General features: G+C 45.2%; 6 protein-coding genes across 7 annotated transcripts; 2 read left to right on the top strand and 4 right to left on the bottom strand.

Moving 5' to 3' along the window:
• Positions 1-350: 350 nt before the first annotated feature.
• Positions 351-2,514, bottom strand: LOC6537612 (general transcription factor IIF subunit 1). Its single transcript, XM_002098122.3, has 4 exons — positions 2,357-2,514; positions 1,366-2,288; positions 699-1,280; positions 351-631 (listed from the first exon to the last, which is right to left on the bottom strand). The coding sequence occupies exons 1-4, from the start codon at positions 2,378-2,380 to the stop codon at positions 430-432; spliced, it is 1,731 nt and encodes a 576-aa protein (XP_002098158.1). The 5' UTR covers positions 2,381-2,514; the 3' UTR covers positions 351-429.
• A 238-nt stretch (positions 2,515-2,752) lies between these two features.
• On the top strand, positions 2,753-5,675 carry LOC6537611. The gene is made up of 3 exons (XM_002098121.4): positions 2,753-2,971; positions 3,039-4,541; positions 4,721-5,675. The coding sequence occupies exons 1-2, from the start codon at positions 2,837-2,839 to the stop codon at positions 4,539-4,541; spliced, it is 1,638 nt and encodes a 545-aa protein (XP_002098157.1). The 5' UTR covers positions 2,753-2,836; the 3' UTR covers positions 4,721-5,675.
• Positions 4,609-5,098, bottom strand: LOC26534721 (kunitz-type serine protease inhibitor homolog dendrotoxin I). Its single transcript, XM_015192946.3, has 2 exons — positions 5,013-5,098; positions 4,609-4,951 (listed from the first exon to the last, which is right to left on the bottom strand). The coding sequence occupies exons 1-2, from the start codon at positions 5,095-5,097 to the stop codon at positions 4,758-4,760; spliced, it is 279 nt and encodes a 92-aa protein (XP_015048432.1). The 5' UTR covers position 5,098; the 3' UTR covers positions 4,609-4,757.
• Positions 5,577-7,873, bottom strand: LOC6537610. The gene is made up of 3 exons (XM_002098120.4): positions 7,631-7,873; positions 6,751-7,145; positions 5,577-6,590 (listed from the first exon to the last, which is right to left on the bottom strand). Exons 1-3 carry the CDS (start codon positions 7,835-7,837, stop codon positions 5,690-5,692), a joined length of 1,503 nt encoding a protein of 500 aa, XP_002098156.2. The 5' UTR covers positions 7,838-7,873; the 3' UTR covers positions 5,577-5,689.
• A 653-nt stretch (positions 7,874-8,526) lies between these two features.
• LOC6537609 (carnitine O-acetyltransferase) lies at positions 8,527-11,513 on the top strand. 2 transcript variants are annotated; one of them, XM_002098119.3, is made up of 5 exons: positions 8,527-8,713; positions 9,157-9,235; positions 9,295-10,361; positions 10,417-10,665; positions 10,725-11,513. In XM_002098119.3, the coding sequence occupies exons 1-5, from the start codon at positions 8,682-8,684 to the stop codon at positions 11,284-11,286; spliced, it is 1,989 nt and encodes a 662-aa protein (XP_002098155.1). In that variant the 5' UTR covers positions 8,527-8,681; the 3' UTR covers positions 11,287-11,513. The 2 variants fall into 2 exon arrangements, with proteins under 2 accessions (XP_002098155.1, XP_015048431.1); XM_015192945.3 differs by lacking the exon at positions 8,527-8,713 and adding an exon at positions 8,930-9,076.
• LOC6537608 lies at positions 11,444-13,572 on the bottom strand. The gene has a single exon (XM_002098118.4). It carries the CDS (start codon positions 13,514-13,516, stop codon positions 11,642-11,644), a length of 1,875 nt encoding a protein of 624 aa, XP_002098154.1. The 5' UTR covers positions 13,517-13,572; the 3' UTR covers positions 11,444-11,641.
• Positions 13,573-13,875: the final 303 nt, after the last annotated feature.

The following is a 13,875-nucleotide window of genomic DNA, read 5'->3' as shown; positions in this document are numbered from 1 at the left end:
TCCTGTAGGCGATGTTTTCTTACATCGATTATTTTCATATTTCGGGAAGTATCGAATAAGTATATTACCAAGAAACTTCCATCCCTATACGAACGTAAACAAAATCGAAAATATATTCAAATCCAGATTTCTGAGGAAATGTTTTAAATCGTAAATGTGCCCGGCTATTAAAGAAAATAGTTAACATACACAAATAGTAACTAGCGTTTTTCATCTTATTAGAACGAGTTCTTGAGATTCTATTAAAAGTACCACTAAAATCCACTGATTTGATTTTCAACCGTTTATTTAAATCAGTTTCTGTGCACAATAATGTTTACTTTTTGAGTTAACCCAATTAAAATAACAGATTTTCAGTGGTGCGTTTATATTTTGTGTTGAACAATAATGCATTTCAGTTGCGAAACATTAAAATCACATGACTGCAGGCTACTTGATCCAGAGATACATTTTCCCCTGGATGGTGTGCTTGACAGGATTTATTTTCTTTAGGATTTTGGTCATGGTCTCGACCAAACGGTCACTGGAGACGGGAGTCTTCTTGTTCTTGAACTTTGTGAGCAGCTCGGTTGCTGTCAGGGGCTTGCGCTTAAGGTACCGACGCACCGCCTCCTCGGTAATTCCGTAGTCCCTTCAAGTAAATTAAATAAGGATAAGGATGATAAGGAATTCCTGTATGGATTCACGGGTTTACTCACTCTACTTTGCCGCCAGAGAAGGAAGTGGGCAGCGATGTGCTAATCTCGTTCTTGGGCCTCTTTGCTGGCGTGCTGGTGGGACTGTTGCTTGTGTCTGAGCCGGTGAGATCGCTGGGCAAGCTGTTCATCTTGCGCTTGCTGGCATCCGTCGAGAGCGTTGGCGTGGCCGAGCGAGATTTATTAGCATTACTGCTGCTGGTGGAAGCCTTGCTGCTCGCAGCGCTCTCTTTTTCCTTTTCCTTGTCTTTCTCTTTAGAAACCACCTTCTTTTTGGGCGGTCCATTGCTGAGGTCGTCCTCGGAGTCTGTGCTGTCAGAGCTGAAGTCTGTGGACGAGTCGCCGCTGCCATTCGACTTGCCCTTCTTGTCTTCTTTGGAGGGTTTCTTCTTCTTTTTGTCTTTGGAGCCCTCGTCCTTGCCCTTCTCCTTCTTTTTCTTCTCGCCGTCGCCATCTTCCTTGTCCGACTCATCAGACTTCTTCTCGTCCTCCTCCTCTTCATCGGAGGTAAGCAGCTTGCGAAGCGCATCTTCCTCGGCCACGCCTTTCATGTCCTTGTCCACCTTTGCTTCTGGATCTGGTTCGCTAAAATAGGGAATACGAAATAAGTAGTTGCGGTCCACATTGTATTGCAGTTTTATCTAAATTATTAATCGTTGGCGGCACATACTCTTCACTGGAGCTGGTGTCGTAGTCCATTTCCCTGCCCTCCTCGTCACCATCGTCCGACTCCTCGAAGGCTTCATCATCAACGTCCCGTTTTTTCTTTTTTTTGTCTGCGCCCTTCTTTCCTTTACCCTTGGACTTGCCATCGTCGCTGTCTTCCTGCTCCTTCTTCTTTTTATCCTCCTCGTCTTCCGAATCCGACTCATCCTCGGAATCAATCCATTCATCCATGTCAGTGATCTTGAGCTCCTTGGATTTTTTGGTGGCTGCCTTTATAAGCTTAGCCTCCTCCGGATCCTGTTCCTCTTCCTCATCGCCGCGCAGACGCTTTCGCAACATGAGGGAGAAGTAGTTCATTACTTTTTTGCGCCGACCAAATTCCTGTTCGGCTTCCTCTGCCGACAGAGATTTGTAGCGTTGAATAGGCTGGAAGTTGTACCACTCAGTCAAGGGGTATGCCTCAATGGCGCCGTCTGGTGCATGGGTGAACACATAAAAGGCGGCATTCTCGCCTACACCGCCCTCGCGGATGCCTTTGAACTTCTTTCCCGTCTTGCCACCCACTTTAAGGATCCAAGGCTGCGCCTCCGGGCGGTACTTTCTCGCTATAATGCCGAACTTTTTGCGGCGCGCTTCCTCGCGCTGATCCCGATTGTACTCCGATCCGGCACCGAACTTGGGCTGATCCTCCTCCATGCCCCGGAACTCCTTCATGTTGTTCTCCCGCTCTAGTTTCACATTTCGCCACTGCGCGAAATCTACATTAAGCGTCGCGTTGAACCGCATCACATGGTGCTTCTTGGGCATCTTGGGCACACGGATCTTGAACTCCTGCACGTTAGCGGAGGACGAGGCGGATCCTGACGTTACGGAGGCTGCGGCGGCGGCGGCAGCTGCGGACGTGGAGCTCCCGCTAGCAGCGCTCGGCTACATAAAGTCAAGCAAAGTCCGTAAATTAGTGTGTTGGCGCCGGAAGCGGCATGGAAAAGACTTACTGTCGACTTGGACGCACTCGACATGGCTTATGGTTCCGCTACGACTCTAGGATGTAATCATATGTTGCTTATAACTGGATATTTTACACTTTTCCAAACTCTTCCAATTCGCGGCGCGGGCGAAAAAGTTGGATTTTCTAGTGATACCCGATAACTCTGGTGCAGTTATTTATCGTAAGAATTATATCGTATCTTTGTAGGGGAAAATTGTAATTATTCCAAAAGATTTTAATAAAGAAAAAATTGAAAAAGTAAATATAATTAGATTGCATAATCAAAACTGTACAAGGTATTTAAATATTCTTAATTCTTTGTTCCAACAAAATACCGTGACAATCGCAAACGGTGACAGTCACGGTTATCGATCATCTCTTCTTCGGCAAGCGATAACTGGCAAAGCCAATGACGATAAATTCTGAAAGCGCTTGAGTTTGTTTGTTTGCACTTCAATTGCAGTTGGTCGCTAAAATTTTTGATAAAATGTCACGGAATGTGACACTCTCGGATGAGCAAAGCAGGCTGAATGCGCGTCTGGAGGCGCACATGGTTTACATATGTCCGGAATGCGGCAAGGCCTTCCGCACTCAGGCTGAATGGCGACAGCATCTGAACACGGCAAGTTGCAGTTTGTTTTATCTAAATTATGCTTTCTCTTTAATAATGGTTTGTAATACGCCTACAGAAACACGATTACCTAAAGAAGACGTACTCGGACTTCAACTTCATTCAAATCGACGAGCGCTTCCACGAGTGCCAGCTGTGCTTCAAGTGGGTGGAAAACGCGCACAAGACAATCGCCCTGTTGCAGTACCACTACTTCATGCACCTGGAACACAGTGAGACCTACCGGTGCGTGCACTGCCGCATGGCGTACACGAGGCGCCGGGCTCTGAATGTCCACCTACTAGACACTCACATGCGGGAGATCGAGAAGTACGAGAACAAGCTGCGTCAAATGAAGCGGCAGCAGACAAAAACCACTACTGCATCTGCACCTGCTGGAAATGCAGAGAAGCCGACGGTTCCGAGGCCTCGAGGGCGTCCCAAAGGTTCTGGGAACAGAAAGCAAAATGACCTGCTGCAAAAGGCGCTGATGGACATTGATCTGAACACAGAATTGGAAAAGTCTCCAACACGGCCAGTGTCAGCACAAGCGGCTCCTGTAAACACCACTAAGACCATTTCAAATGTCAGCGAGCAGAATCTAGACCGGTGTTTGAATGCCTACGAGGACATTGTGCGCAAGGAAAAGGAGAAGGATGAGGTGCCAAAGTATGACGACGAGTTGGATGCCCTGTGCAAGGAATTTTTTGAGGATGGCACCACCACCGGCAACGTAAAAGCTGACGAGAAGCGGCCTCAAGACGAGGCTCAACTGCAGCAAGGAAATCAAGAGGTGGTCATCATCGAAATCGATGCACTCGGCAAGGAGGAAGTGGCCCAGTTGAAAAAGGAAATGAAATCAGACCCAGTAAGTCAACCGGCTAAACGACGGCGCCTGTCACCGACGCCCAGCCGCGACTCCGACACGGAAATGTCCACCAACGGCCTCACGAAGCTCATTTCGTACTTGTGTCCAAAGTGCGGCAAAGAGATTGCCTCGATGGACGGATGGCGAGCACACGTGTTCAAGAAACACGACTTTGAGCACATCATCGAGAACAGTTTTAAGATCCTGGAGTCTGGGCGCAAGGCCATGTGCCTGCAGTGCCGTGAGGTGCAACCAACGACTATGCGCTCACAACTGCAGAAGCACTGCTTTAAGCATCTGCCTTACCGCTCCTATCTCAAGTGCACACTCTGCGATCGCACTAAGACCAGCACCTCAAAGATCCTCAACCACATTCGCTACAACCACCAGGAGGAGCTGCAGCGTAAAAACAAGACGCAGCTGCTTATCAAGCCGGAGCCCATGTGGGCCAGTCCCAATAAGTCCAGTCAAACGGCCATGGCGGATGACGCTGGATCCGATGACGGGGACGATCAGGGCGTGCAAGCTCTGTGCGATCACTGTGACAGAGTGTTTCGAAGCAAATGGCGTTATGAAAGACACATTGCCGCTTGCCGGAGAGCCGGAGTAAAAAAGCCAGTCGAAGGGACCGTTGAAGCCATGCTGAACCATCTGCGAGACGGGCACATGCGAATGAATGCAATCTGGAAGGCGTTGCAACGTGAAAAGCCTTAGGTATCGTCTAGCTAAAGTTAAGTCGGTTCATAACTTTGGCGAATTATTCACATGTGTACAATATTCGTAGTTTGCCAAGTTCTTTATTTTATGCTAATGATAGATACTTTTACCTCCGTTCTCATAAATATCTTTCTTTCAAAGAGCACATTATTTTTTTGCATTTGCTGTAAATATAGGCTGCATTTTAATTTGGAAGAGGATCAATGAAGACATTTAAGTTCTTGGGCACGATCTTTGACAGTGTCTTAAGGAGCAGTAGCGGTTTTGGTTGCCACCACATCCGAGGTACTTCATCTTGAGGCACTTTCCGGATCTCTGGTTATAGTACCACATTTCGTCCATGGCAGTTCTGTGGCAACTTCCTCCCCCACGTCCTTCATTCTTGCCACCGACGCAATTCTGGCGCCCTGTGTGAATGTGAATATGAGTTATGAATGCATAGTTACTAAATGCTATTATTAAACATACCGCTAGGACGTCCATCGCAGCGATTCTGGGCATAAGCGAGAGAAGCGCAGAGGACAACGCAAGCTAGAACCAAAAGTAACTTCATTTTGGAGGGTCGACTTGATTTGTTCTGATCTGTAATATGATGGGCTTATATAGGCGGGTCTGTCAACAGATTTACCAGTTCTCCAGAACGAGTAAAAAACATCTTCACAATGAAATCTATTGTTAAATATTTTTAGGCGATCAGATAATGGTATAAAAAGGGCTTTTCAATGTCGTAAGATGTAGGATAGTTGCTTTAAGGAAATAATTTTTTGTTTTTCCCAAAACTTTCCATTTTCAGCTCAAAACAAAGCTGCGAGATCGATCTTTTGCTTAATCTTATTGATTTTGTGTCAGGGCAAAAACACTTGTGCTAAGCGTAAACATGATTTCAACAAAAATGCTGTATACAAAAATGTTAATTGGGCACATTAATACATATTAAATATATTAAAATGTATTACTAATTCGAGGAATATTTTCTATTCCATATATATTCTTGTTTAGAATCATCGAATCCAACTTACACCAAGGCTACAATTTAAGATTGTGCAATTTTTTTTATTATGTTTCAATATAATTTAAAACATTTGACTTTTAACCAATTATCATACAATCAGGATACACTAGGAATTGCACTTGGGTATAGCACTTCAAGGTATTGCTACCCATTGCGGAGCCCAATAGGAACTTCGCCTGCGACCATGGCTACCTCTCGACCTGGTCATTATTCCACTGCGGCTGGAGGGAGCGCTTTCCATTGTGCTATTAGTTGCTTCGGCTTGACCGCCTTCTTGCTGCACGCGGTCATCTTCCACCTCGTGATTGCTGGATATGACCACGATCTTGCGGCGACCATGAAACATCTCAGCCCGCTTCATCAGCTCCAGGAACCGGGCGAATTTCTTTACCAGTGCAGTCTTCTCTAGGGGCGTCGGCTTGGGTTCCAGAAGCCCTTCGACATGAGCTTCTTCCCCTGCCGGTGATCCGGAACCGGGTGTCCCTCCAGCTGCAGGTGGTGCGGCAGTGGGAGCCTCTCCAGCCACTGGAGTGACTTCGGGCGCTGCACCTTCGGCTGCTGGAGTGGTTCCTGCTTCTGCAGGAGGAGCTGCTCCTCCCTCGGCTGCTGGGGCGGCGGCCGGCGGTGCTGCTCCATCGGCTGCTGGTGCCGGCGCTCCTCCTTCAGCTCCAGTTCTAGGTTGTACTACTGGTGGATTGGCATCATTGGTTTCGCTGTTGAGCATGACAAAGTCTCGTTTCCCAAAAGTTCTCGCTTTAACATCGGCATCTGACGCGTTTCCTCCGTTTGGAGTCACCTGTTTGTAGACCTCGGACTCCGCACAGAGATGTACATATTTCGGGTTTACTCCGGACTTGCAGTTCTCCGCCGCCTGTTGCCCGGACTCGTAGACGGGCTCACCCACCACGGGGGCGTGGCCATAGTTGCACGTGAAGAACGTCTGAAACCAGCCGTTCCGGGACTGCTGAACGATGGCGCAGCCCACAAATTCGGCGTTCTCCAACACGATCTGTATGAAGTTGTACTTCGGTGACCTAATGGAAATAGAAATTGAAATAGAAATACATTATGAAGGCTTATATCGACTTGGAGAGTTGCCAGCGACGCCTTATAGTGTTTAAAAGTGTTTAAAACAAACAATATATTTTTTGGGCGTGAGAAGCCATCCGTATTTCTTCGGCAATTAGTACTCACCCATCTTCTAGGTCGTTATATTTCATGATGTTCACCATCGAAGTGCCGGCGTTCTCCCGCATCCACACCCCTATGATGTCCCTAAGGATGTCCTCCAGCTCTGGGACTTTTCCTCTAATGCCTCGATAGCCAACCGTCTGGCCAGCGTTTTGTGTGAAGTTCGTATTGCGGCACTCGTCGTGCCTCAGGACACAATCCTTCACATTGAAGGAAGCTAGGTAGGCCAGTTCCGAGTTCCACTTCAAGGTGCCCATACGGCTAGCCGGACTCAATCCGTTGAATCCTCCCTTGGCCACGCTATCCCTCAACTCATTGAAACGCCTCAGTAGAAATTTTTCAATTTTTGGGGTCATCTCTAGGATCTCAGCGTCTAGAGAGCACTTGTCGTGCAGATCCTGAAAATATTTTTGGTTTAAAGATAGGAATAAAGGGAAACACAAAATAATATAGATATATTATAATATATTATAAGATATGTATGTATATAGATAGATAGATATCTATATATATATTATAATATATTATAAGATATGTATGTATATAGATAGATAGATATATTATAATATATTATAAGATGTGTACATTATAATTATAATATAGCTTAAACATGACATTTTTTAACGAAAGTATATATAAACACGTTCTTTTTAGAAATAGAATCAGTCACTTCCATAGTAATAAATTGTTTGAAAAAGTTATATTCAATTTTGTTCACTGACATGTAAACGCTATTTGAAAAAGTGATAAATCTTTCAATTACTATTACTATTTGGCTTCCTTTCAACAATTTACAACGACGTGTGTATGTGAACAAAAAATGTATTAATTTAAGTTATTTGGTTATTTATCGCGTGGCAGGCATTTTAGATTGGTAACTCACGGCTGTTGTGTTGCAAGCCACATGCTTCAGGTCCTGGTGGCACAAGGAGCGTTCGCAGTATTGCGATGTTTCAGAGGAGCTCTTTCCTGGCTCCGCCTCATTTTGAGATCCTGCAGGAGCTGCATCACCATCTGCGGGACTTGGTGTCGTAGTGGCTGCCGTTTGAATGGCCAAAGAACTGGCAATCAGTAGAAGAATGACCAACATTTCTCATCCGGAGACCGTGGCGTATTAACGTTTTTCAAAACTTATACCAAACGAATCGCACTGTGAAATCACAATTTGCAAGGATCAAATCGTGGAGCAAAACCAATGGTATAATATTTTGCAGATTAATTATTTTATTTATAGTTATATAGAAGTTTTAAACATTCTTCTTTAAATTTGCATTTCTAAAATAAAATGTAAGTTTTATATTAACCATTTTTTTTGCAGATTAATCATTTTATTTATAGTTTGATACTTTTTATAAAAATAGAGTAATTTGTTAAAAGTTTTTTACATTCCTTTTTAAATTTGCATTCCTCAAATAAAATTTAAGTTTTAAATTAACAAATTTTTTTGCAGATTAATCATTTTATCTATAGTTAGATACATTTTATAAAAATAGAGAAATTTGTTAGAAGTATTTTACATTCCTTGCATTCCTCAAATAAAATGTAAGATTTAAATTAAAAAATTTGTTCGCTTTAAAAAGTTTGAACGATTTCGCATTATGTCATGTAAGTAGAGGTAAAACTGAAAGTCCCCCAAAATATTTTTTCTCCAAAGAACACCCCTACTTTTTTATTATTAATGCTAGAGATGGAAAAAAATCGATAGTTTTTAGAAAACGTACTCATGCTTATCATAAACATATGAACATATATTGTAAACTTAAGCAATACTTAAATACTAAATATTAGATTTTAACTGTTTTCAATATTCATTGATTGATGTCCATTGTTGTTGCTATAAGAATTTTACTTGTTGCTATAAGAAAACAGCTGTTCTTGTTTTGATTTGAACATATGTACAATGTACTTTGTACTTGCATATACAGATTCTTTAGATGATAATAAAGTGGAGCAAGACAAGAGCAAGGTGAACATAAATTCCTTATTTCATATTATGGGCAAGGATAAACGAACCAGTTAGGGATTGCATAAAATGTTTATTAATGTATTTCGCACAAATGGCAAGGTGTGGATATCAAGAGACGCGCCACTGAAAGAGCGAAAGTAAATAAACCGGTCGCTGATAGCAGTTAAGTTGGGCTCCACTCCACTCCACCTCCACCCTCCACTCCACCTCCACCCTTCTGCCTACGTGGATTGCTCTTTCGATGGCCAGTTGACTGGCAACTGCCGTTTTGCTTGCACTTGCCTCCTCCGCGGGCTGCTAATCGAGGTTATTGGTTTATCTCGCTCCTTATAGCCAGAACTAGATTATGTACAAATATCAAAGGTTAATTTAGTGCCGCAGGCGGAACTCAGGTGTTTGAACTGCAATTGTAACCCGCAAATACAATTTCTGTCTGTTTGCAGCCCAACGTCTGAGAGAATCCTTGAGAAACGCGACGCCGAGATGAAGTTTCGTGGCAATGGAAAGCTTTTGTGGAATTTGGTACTGCTCCATATAGAATGCTTATAATACATATCTAACATAACTCATTCAAATTCCAGACCAAGAACTCCTTGGCCCAGCAGTCTCCAAATGGTATCGCCAAGAATGTGCTGCCCGCCAGCAGCTACAGCACCGCCCAGAAGACCATACCCTTGGAGCAGCCGAGTCTGCTGAAATACCACGTCCTACCGCTGGAAGAAACGCTGAACCGCTTCATGACCACTGTGGAACCGCTGCTGACACCGGAGGAGTTTCAACAGCAAAAGGGCATCACCAACGAGTTTTTGCAAAAGCAGGGACGCGAACTGCAGCTGCTCCTGGAAAACACCGGCAGCAAGGAGAAGAATTGGTTGGCCCACCGCTGGCTGAAGGCCGCCTATTTGACCTATCGTGATCCAGTCACCGTGTTCGTGAGTCCCGGCATGACCTTCCCCAAGCAAAACTTCAGGAACTCACGTGAATTCGTGGACTATACAGCCAGGGTTATTTATGGACTGGTCGAATTCAACGACATGGTGCACGCCAATAAAATTCCGATCGTTAAAATGGGCAAGAACGAGTTGGACAACAGCCAGTTTGGCAAAGTATTCGGCACATGTCGGATTCCCAAAAGGGGTACCGACGATATCGTATACAATCCCGATTCCAATTATGTGGTGGTGATCTACAAGAATCACTTCTACCAACTAAAGATATACAGTAACGAGGGAAAGCTCATTGCTGCTCCATATCTAGCTGCTCAACTGGAGAATGTCGTGTTGAAGGAAACGAAAGTGGGAATTCCCTATGGTATTCTAACCACCGACTCCAGGGACAACTGGGCGGAAGCCTACGAAAATCTGGCCGAGACTCCCGGCAACAGGGATGCCCTTAAGACCATTCAGGGTGCTCTGTTCACCGTCTCACTCGATGAGGGCACCACGCTAAAAGAAGGCGAAGAGGCCGACGAGCTTATTCTATCGCTGATCCATGGCAGTGGCAGCAAGATTAACAGCGGCAACCGCTGGATGGACAAGACTATTCAGCTGGTGGTGAACCCCAATGGAAACGTTGGATTCACCTATGAGCACTCGCCGGCTGAGGGCCAGCCCATTGCGATGATGATGGACTACGTGGTGCAAAAGATGTATGTTGAATGATGCACATACGGTTCAAAGTAACTGACATTCATATGATTTCAGGAAGGAAGACCCTAACTTCGGGCAAAGCGGCTCAAAGGACTTTATCCCGGCACAGAAAATACACTTTTCGTTGAGTAACAAAAGTCTAGAGAAATCATTGAACGTCGCCCAGGAAAACGTGGATAAACTCGCCGCTGCTCTCCAAATGAAGGTTCTCAAATTCAACGGCTTTGGAAAGGATTTCATAAAAAAACAGCGTTTGGGTCCGGACAGCTTTGTGCAAATGGCGCTGCAGCTTGCCTTCTACAAGTAACTAGATTCGCTTACAGATTTTCCATATGCCCAAATACATTTACGTTTACGTACAGAATGCACGCGGAACCACCTGCTCAATATGAGTCGGCGCACTTGCGCATATTCGATGGCGGACGAACCGAAACCATTCGCTCTTGCTCGAACGAATCATTGGCCTTTTCCCGCGCCATGCAGAACCCAAATGCTACCGACCAGGAACGCGCCGTTAAGCTTCGTGAGGCAGTGGTGTCTCATCAGACATATGCTAAGCTGGCTCTTCAGGGGAAGGGTGTTGATCGTCACCTGCTTGGACTGAAGCTGATGGCTCTGGAGCATAGCAAGCCAATTCCCGAGTTCTTCAAGTCGCCAGGCTTTGTCAAGTCGAGTCACTTCCGCATGTCCACCTCACAGGTAGCCACCAAATACGATGCATTCATGGGATACGGCCCGGCGACTGACGATGGTTATGCCTGCTGCTATAATCCACGTGATAATGACATCATATTGGCCATATCCGCTTGGCGTCATTGTCCAATAACAGATCACTTGAAGTTCGCCAAGACACTAGAGCAATCCTTTTTCGAAATGAAGAATGTATTGGAGAAGAACCCGCCTGAGACTAAGTCGAAGTTGTAGAAATGTTCCAGAATAATGAAATTTATCAGAGATTAAACTTTAAATGATTTGACTAATGTTCGCTCATAAGACGGAAGGCTTTGCACTGGAATAAAACTAAAATGTTACTTGCCTTTTATAAATTACAAACTGTTTACTATTTAAGACAAATGCAATATTTTTTAAAAAGTCCTTGATGGAAGCCGATTTTAATAGGAAATAAAAAAGCTCGACAATTGGAAAGTTAACGATTTTAACCGATTTTTCCTGTAACCTTGTTGTGCATCTCGTTGTACATATGTATATTGGCATATTAAAAACTGATCGTATTTTTTTTTAGTTTCTTCGAAACTAAATTAGTAGTCGGGTTAATTTATTATTTACAGTTCTTTTTAAGATAGAAAACAAAGCGTGAAAAATTCGTCTTCACTGTTTGCACTGTGGCTCGTCGCTCCTTAAGCTCCCGTCGTTGTTGCCGCACCTTTGACTTGAACAACTCCTCTAGTGCCTGGACACGATCGCACATCTCCAACTCCGCGATGATCTGCGGCCAGTCGTCTACGGCGAAAATGTCCATTAGCGCGTCGAGTCCTTCAGATAGAGCCCACAGGTCATCTTCCTGGGCACAATAAGTCAATAGGAAGAGCACTATTGCCTTAACCAGAGGCTCTGAGAGCAGAGAACCCAGCGTGCCCAGCATGCGGTTCCAGTTAACGCGGATATTTATATCTGTGCACTTGCTAGCCCCCTCGATAATCATGTTCAGGTCGTTCTCGGTCATCTGGCTAAAAAGATCCTTGCGAGACTTGAGCAAACTCAGCGAGGAGCGCATTAGTGACGTAATGGCCTCCATAACGGCTGCATCTTCGCTTCCCCTGAAGGCTTGTTGCCCCAAGATCATCCACATGTTATAGATGTTACTGCAGCCACCCAAATCCTCAAGAGGCAGCACATTGCATAGGTTCTGGAGGCAAATCAAGTAGGATACTCTTAATTTTGCCACTTTCTCTTTGATATTTTCATGCTGGGACACAAGATTCTCCACAGCTGGCTGCAGTGGTTGAGCCTTTTGCCACAATTTCTCGATCACTTTGTTTTGTTTAATGGTCTCCAAGAAGTTGGCGGGCAGTCCTCCTGATCCACTGTCCGCTGTCTCGTCCTCCATATCGTAATCGGCCACGCTCTCAGACTCAGACTGCTCGCTATCCGTATCCCAGTTGCTCTGTTCATCGCTGGAGCCCAGGTTGGTAATTATCTCCGCCACTAGGCGCTGGGCATCTAGCAAGTGCTCTATGTTTTTGAGTGCTACTTCGGCATCGCATTGGTTTGGCTTGGACTGATTGGTACTCTGCGTTTCCGTCATCTCCTCCGTCTCCATAGAAATTTCCAGCACGGGTGCCTCGTTCTTCAACTTTGCATTTTGAATTTCCGCCTTGCAGCTCTGCAGCTGGGCCTGTGGATCAATGGATAGTAGTTTGTCCAGACTGTTCAGGATTTCTCGAGTGTGTGCTGCCGCGCAGGCGGGGACATTGCACAAGATACCAGCGGCCAAGGCGTTTAGGTAGAGCTGTGCGTGACTTTCTGTGGGAACCACAAGAAGCTCAGGTAGTATGTTACTGCTGGCCAGGACGTTCCACGAGCTGGAGTTGTTTTCCGACACCACCAGTACGAGTTGTGCAACTGAAATGGCAACTTCAAGGCCAAACTTCTTGTAGTCGAAGCCCATCAGCAGGCTGGCAAGGAAGTTTGCCTGGTTCAGGGCTTCTGTAGCGGTGGGCGAGCTCTCGCACAGATTTCGTAGCAGATGGATTGCTTGCTGGAAGGTGTCCGCATGCAGTTCGTTCTCAAATCCATTTTTAGTCAGATCATAGCTACTGACCAGAGTCAGCAGGGCGGTCAGAATGTCGTTGTCCACGAGGAAATCGCACACCTCCGTGCCAAACACCGACAGATTTCGAAAGGCACCAGCCGCCGCATTTCGGATAGCGTTCTCCTTATCGCACAGCAGGGGAGCCGCAATCCGGACCAACTCGCTGTCGCGTATTTCGGATACCTTCTCCTTTCGCAGGGCCAGCACGGCAAAGGAGTGCAGTCCGTTCAGCTTTTCCTCCACGTCCGCTTGCTGCAGGTGCACGCAGATCGCCTCGATAGGTCCGAGACCCTCCGCTTCACCCGCCGAATCTATGTCAATTTCCACCGAGGTGTCCACGCCGGACGGCGTCCGCGTTTTTACTTTCCGCACTTTTCCCATTGCAACAAAACACAACTGCACGTGTTTACTATGGGGCTGGAACAAAAGGAGGCGGCGGCTTTTCGTGCTATCGATATTTCCAGAGATTTGCCAATAGCGATACTCTCCTTGCTATTATCGATTCACATTATTTTTGCGTGATTTTTCACATTTCGCTTTCAGTGATCACTGGTCGCACTAGGAATCACTAAAATTTGATAATAATAAATAAGCTACATGTGTAAACTTTTTTTGTTCCTCATAATTTAGAAATTTACTATTTAAAATAAATAAAATTTATATAAATAATATTATATTCCCATTAGTTGTGTTTAAACAAAATCATTCTGCACTGCAACGGTCTGGCAACGATCTTCGTG

Source organism: Drosophila yakuba, chromosome 3R (assembly GCF_016746365.2).
Source record: "Drosophila yakuba strain Tai18E2 chromosome 3R, Prin_Dyak_Tai18E2_2.1, whole genome shotgun sequence".
In the NCBI taxonomy this organism is placed as follows: Eukaryota; Metazoa; Arthropoda; class Insecta; order Diptera; family Drosophilidae; genus Drosophila; species Drosophila yakuba.
The sequence above is the reverse complement of the archived record's forward strand: the minus strand, read 5'-3'. Positions and strand labels throughout refer to the sequence as shown.